The 6,023-nt window shown below is 59.7% G+C and overlaps 1 protein-coding gene across 1 annotated transcript in view; it reads left to right on the top strand.

Annotated features, from left to right (window-relative positions):
* Positions 1-3,736: 3,736 nt before the first annotated feature.
* TMEM132B (transmembrane protein 132B) overlaps positions 3,737-6,023 on the top strand; it is a 79,284-nt gene continuing 76,997 nt past the window's right edge. The window contains exon 1 of the mRNA XM_054594010.1: positions 3,737-3,865. Coding sequence (XP_054449985.1) covers positions 3,737-3,865 — 129 coding nt within the window. The remainder of the gene's footprint in view (positions 3,866-6,023) is intronic.

Here is a 6,023-nt window from a genome sequence, read left to right as displayed (position 1 = left end):
CCTCCCTGCACCCGGCGCCCGCGGCAGCCGCTCCAGGTCGCGAGTGGCCCGCGCTCCTGCTTCCCCGAGTGTCTCCCCCCCTCCTTGCTCACACGGGCTCCGTGCACGCTCGGGAGAGCTGTGCGGTTCGTTTCGCCTTTTGGGAGGGGAGGGGATCCCCGTGTTCCGAGGGGTTAGCCTGCACACCATCGCTCGCATGGGTGCGACCAGCCGCTGCCGTGGGCAAGCCCGGCAGCGACTCCGCACTACGAGCAGGTTTCTCGCTCGGGCCTGTGTGCGTGTTCATGTTCGTGGGCACCGCCCCTCCAGGAGGAGCCGCGGGGGCTGCCCCGGTCTCTTCCGGTGTAGGACTCTGCCATGTCCCGGGGGCCTCGGAGCCCCCTGCCCGTCAGCGGCGGGAGGTAACGATGTCAGTGTTTGCTTCCGAGTGACAGGCAATGCTCATGCCCATGGTGCATCGGCCAGACCTGTCACACGGCCACCCCTGAAGCAGGTGCGGCTGGGATGGCCGCTGGCTGGGCGGCCACATGCGGTCCTATGGCCGGATAGGTCTTTGTTGGTGTCCGGCAGGCAGCCAGCGCTCTGTCCCACGATGCGGCGCCGCCTCGTCCGGATTCCGGCTGCCGCCCCATCCTGCACGCTGTTCCCTGACGCTGCTCAGGGCTCTCCTCCCGGCCTGGCCGGTTTTGCGTTGGGTAGAGTGTTACTCATCTCCTCAGTTGTAGGTGTGTACAGAGAAAATGACACGGGACGTGAGTGATGTCTGCCACAGAGAGGCGGGCGCCTTCCGCCCCAGCGTCAGCCTTGCCCAGCCGCGTCGACATTCTGTTCCCCTCGGGCTTATTTCTAGACTTCTTTCTGCAATCCCCGCCTCTCCCTTTGGAGTTCACACATTCAGGCAGCAGCGCCTCTCTGGGGAAGGTGAGGTCCGAGTCCATTTGTGCGCCCTCCTACGTCCGTCCGTGCCAGCTGCTCTCGCGCCTGGCCATGAGCCGCCGAGGGCGAGTCCGCGCACAGTAGCTCCAGGCCGTAGGAGCTTATTTTATCTCATTTATTCTTTAATCCCACGGTGGCCAGCTCCTGCGGACCTCCTGCATCCCTTTCCCAGTGTGTGACTTGGGCCCCCGCGACCCCCCAGCTTGGGAGGTAGAACCGCCCCCGCGCCGGCGCCCCTGGCATTTCCCCGGGGAAAGTCAGGTTCCCAGAGGAGAGCTGAGTTTGGGGAGGGGGCACGATAGCAAGGATTCCGCCCTTAACTCAGAGCAGAGACGTGGGGAGAAGGTCCGCCTGGGGGAGGTGTCCCCTGCAGGACCCAGTCGCTCGCGTGGCTCTCAGCCCTGCCTTCCACTGCCGTCCCCCCCTGACGAGCTGGCGTTGGGCTGAGCCTGTCTGGGTCCCCATGGGCAGGGCGGCCCCGGGCCCCCGCGGGGCACACCCAGAATGCTCCCTGCCAGGGCTTCCCCCGCTGTCTCGCCCATTGACGCCCTTGCGCCCCTGTTGCCTTCGTAAGTGTGCTCAGGTGCTCTGCCCCCGGCGGCCTCTGCCGCGTCTGGACAACGTTACTGCTCCCTGAGCCCCACGCGTTTATTTCTGCGGGGCTTCGGCCGAGGTGCGAGGAAGTGGGGGCCATCGGCCCGGCGCTTAAAATCAGACTCCGCGTCTTTCTTCTTAGGGGAAAACGGCAATATTTCTCTTAGATTGAATACGCAAGACACATTTATTCTGGAGAAGTTGAAAACACATAGAAAAATATAGCGGAAAGTCCGAAGGCGTCCAGAACCTTTGTCTTCAGTGACAAGTCCAGGGGGTTTTGGAGCCTTGGGCAGCTTGACAAAATGATCCTGCTGTTGCCTTGCAGACAAGCAAGGCAAGGCTAACACGCCAGAGTTTTGATGAAGAACGGCGGTCCTTCTGTGTACGTTCCCGAGGGTCGTGGAGTTCGGCAGACGGGGCGACGTCAACAGCAGGGACTCACCGGCGCACGGTTCGGGAGGCCAGCGGTCCAGGATCGCAGTGCCTCCCGGGTCGGCGTCTTCCGAGGCCTCTCCGTGCCTGCCCTGTGTGCGTCGCACGGTTGCCCCTCGGTGAGTGTCTGTGTCCTGGTCTCTTCTTGCCAGGACACCAGCCACGTGGGGGTGGGGCCCATCCCAGGGCCCTTGTTTTAACTGTGTCTTTAACGGCTCTGCCCCCAAGTACTGTCACTTTTTTTTCAATAAAAGCCCTGTAAACTGTGAAGTCAAATAAACACGGTCACCGGCTGACTCAGGCATCGCATTCTACACCAAAACGCCTCAGACAGATTTACGAATTCAGTGTAACACTAGAGATTTGCTAAGAGGGCCTGGTATTCTCACTATGGAAAAAAAAAATCAAGTTAATTCACACAGTGTTAATTTGATTGATGTGACTGTTTCACAATGTGTACGTGTATCGGTCCATGCAACTTTGATTGCCTCGATACCTAAGTAAAAAAACGCATCCAGGTGTTTGACCCTGGGGTGCTGAGGGAGGACCTTCTCGGCATGAAAGCAGCGGTGGGCGGTGGAGGTCGGGATCAATGTTCTCGTCGCGTTTTGAGTCCTGTGCTGTGGCCGCGGTTGCGTGTGGAGAGCGTTCGGGCCAGTCCGGCTGGAGAACGGCTTCCCCAGGGGGTCCCGCTCAGCGTGCTGCGGCCTGGGCCGGCTCCGTGGGAAAGCACGCTGCGTCCCCGGAGGGCCGGGAGGGGCGGCCTTCTCCTGGGCCGCCGTCCGGATTGTATTTTCCCATCGGACCAGACCTTCCGAGGGCTGCCAGCCGTCCGGGCTCCCTCTCCTTTGTCCTCGGCAGGACGGCTCTCGCCTGTTGCTCGTGGCCGCGTGGCCCGCCTTGCAGGGCGGGTGCGCCAGGGAGCAGGCTGTTGTACCCTGGGAGCCCTCGGGAGCCCCCGCTGGGGGACCCCCTCTCAGAGTCAGGAGAAGCGTCTGTGTCTGGCTTTGTCTCATGGAAGGTGTCCAGCCGGTGACCTCGCCTGTGCTGGGAGTGCCGGGCCTCCCCGAGGCACATTCTCCTCGGTCGTAGCTGGAGCCCTGACGCCTGACGCTCTGCTGGCCGAGTCTTCCGCTGGCGGCCGGGGGCTGTGGCCCCGAGCTGGACTGCCCGGCGGAATCCCACCCTTGCCTCCTCCGAGCCGTGGGATCGGAGGCCATCCCCGAGCCTCGCCCATCTGTGCCTCAGTTTGCCCATCTGTGAGTGGTGATAATCAGGTCTTTGTAAGATATTCTGACGAATAAAAGCGCTCAGTAATGCCTGTGAAATGCTTAAAACAGTGCTGGGGGTATCATAGGGTTATAGAAATGGTGATGGTGTTGATGGTGACGGTGACAATGGTGGTGGTGACGATGATGATGATGGTGCTGTTGATGGTGATGGTGACAATGGTGGTGATGGTGACAATGGTGGTGGTGGTGATGGTGACAATGTGGTAGTGGTGACAATGGCGGTGATGGTGACAATGGTGGTGATGGTGATGGTGACAATGGCGGTGGTGGTGATGGTGATGGTGACAATGGTGGTGATGGTGACAATGGTGGTGATGGTGACAATGGCAGTGATGGTGATGGTGACAATAGCGGTGATGGTGACAATGGCGGTGATGGTGACAATGGCGGTGATGGTGACAATGGCGGTGATGGTGATGGTGACAATAGCGGTGATGGTGACAATGGTGGTGATGGTGACAATGGTGGTGATGGTGACAATGGCGGTGATGGTGATGGTGACAATAGCGGTGATGGTGACAGTGGTGGTGATGGTGACAATGGCGGTGATGGTGATGGTGACAATGGTGATGGTGACAGTGGTGGTGATGGTGACAATGGCGGTGATGGTGATGTAATGGTGACAGTGGTGGTGATGGTGACAATGGCGGTGATGGTGACAATGGTGGTGATGGTGACAATGGTGGTGATGGTGATGGTGACAATGGCGGTGGTGGTGATGGTGATGGTGACAATGGTGGTGATGGTGACAATGGTGGTGATGGTGATGGTGACAATGGTGGTGATGGTGACAATGGCGGTGATGGTGATGGTGATGGTGACAATAGCGGTGATGGTGACAATGGTGGTGACAGTGGTGGTGATGGTGACAATGGTGGTGATGGTGATGGTGACAATGGTGGTGATGGTGACAATGGTGGTGATGGTGATGGTGACAATGGCGGTGGTGGTGATGGTGATGGTGACAATGGTGGTGATGGTGACAATGGCGGTGATGGTGACAATGGCGGTGATGGTGATGGTGACAATAGTGGTGATGGTGACAATGGTGGTGATGGTGACAATGGCGGTGATGGTGACAATGGCGGTGATGGTGATGGTGATGGTGACAATGGTGGTGATGGTGACAATGGTGGTGATGGTGACAATGGCGGTGATGGTGATGGTGACAATGGCGGTGATGGTGACAATGGCGGTGATGGTGATGGTGATGGTGACAATGGTGGTGATGGTGACAATGGTGGTGGTGGTGACAATGGCGGTGATGGTGACAATGGCGGTGATGGTGATGGTGACAATGGTGGTGATGGTGACAATAGCGGTGGTGGTGACAATGGTGGTGATGGTGACAATGGCGGTGATGGTGATGGTGATGGTGACAATGGCGGTGATGGTGACAATGGTGGTGGTGGTGACAATGGCGGTGATGGTGATGGTGACAATGGTGGTGGTGGTGACAATGGTGGTGGTGGTGACAATGGTGATGATGGTGGTGACAATGGCGGTGGCGATGGTGGCGGTGGCGATGTTGATGGTGATGACGACGACGGTGGTGGTGGTGACGATCCTATTCGTTCCCTACTTGTCACTGCCGAGAAGGTGTGGGCCTCAGCTGTTCGGGCGGGAGCCGGGCTGAGATGCCCTGGCCCAGCCGCGCCTGCTGCTGGTTCTCCGTAGGAATGCGGCTGCACCCGGGATGGGAGACACCGTCCCTGCGGCCGCGGAGTGGTGGGGACCGCGCTGGGCGGACCCGGATCGTGTCCGTAAACCTGGCCTCGCGAGCCCTGAGCTGACCCCGCCTCCGTGCGGAGCGGCCAGGCGGCCGGCCCTCTGGCGCGCCGAGGCGGAGAGGCTGTGGAGGGCGCGGGGCTGCTCGACCCGCACCGCGCCTGTGTTCCTATCGCTTAACCTCTCCGCGCCTCCGTTTCCTTTTTTTCAAACGGAACCAAGACGACCCGTCTGACGGCGGCTCTAATAGGCACGTGACGCAGCTGGTTCTGGGCCCTGGTGCGTGACGCCCGGCATGTGCCTGTGGATGGTGTGTTCCCCTCGAAGTGGCCTTTTCTCCTCCCCGCAAGTGCAGGTCCAGGCTCGGCAGAGCGGCCGCTGGCCAGTGAGCGCGGCGGTGTGACACTTGAGGAGGAAACGGATGGGTGATGGCGTGATGGGCAGATAGATGACTTGTCAATATTAATGGTGTCTGTTAACAGCCCTGGGAAGGAGCCAGAGACCGACTGAAAAGGACCACGGAGAGATTTATCCTCTGAAGCATTAAACCGAGGCACTCTTAATGGAGGGACATTCACTCAGCTAATATTTATTTGGTTTCTTCTGCTGGGTCCGGGAGCTTCAGCATTGAACCGGACACAGAGTCTCTGCTCTCATGGAGTGTGCATGTCAGTAGAGAAAATGGAGAGTAAATACGTCAACAAGTGAAAACCCAAAAGCTCCTTTCGGGGCGGTGGTGGCTTTGAGGACATGTCTCAGGGATGAGGCGATTGGTGACCGGATGGATTGGGCTTCGGTCAGTGAGACAGCGGCCGCTTCCGTCGTTTCCACAGAGGGGACTGAACAGAGGCACACAGTCCTTGCGGGGACGAGAGACCCGGGAAACCCAGCTGGGCTCGGCCAGGGACCGCCAGGTTGCTGTTCCAGGACCCGTAGTAGCAGGAGGCGGGTGCCGCCCCTGGGCTGCAGGGACAGAGCAGGGGAGGGGCCGTCAGGCCCAGAGGCTGGAGCTGCCGCTGTGGGGCGCTGTGCCTGGGG

The sequence above is a fragment of the Pteronotus mesoamericanus genome, unplaced genomic scaffold (assembly GCF_021234165.1).
Source record: "Pteronotus mesoamericanus isolate MK-2021 breed Mesoamerican mustached bat unplaced genomic scaffold, CSHL_Meso_final scaffold_507, whole genome shotgun sequence".
NCBI lineage: Eukaryota > Metazoa > Chordata > Mammalia > Chiroptera > Mormoopidae > Pteronotus > Pteronotus mesoamericanus.
The sequence above is the reverse complement of the archived record's forward strand: the minus strand, read 5'-3'. Positions and strand labels throughout refer to the sequence as shown.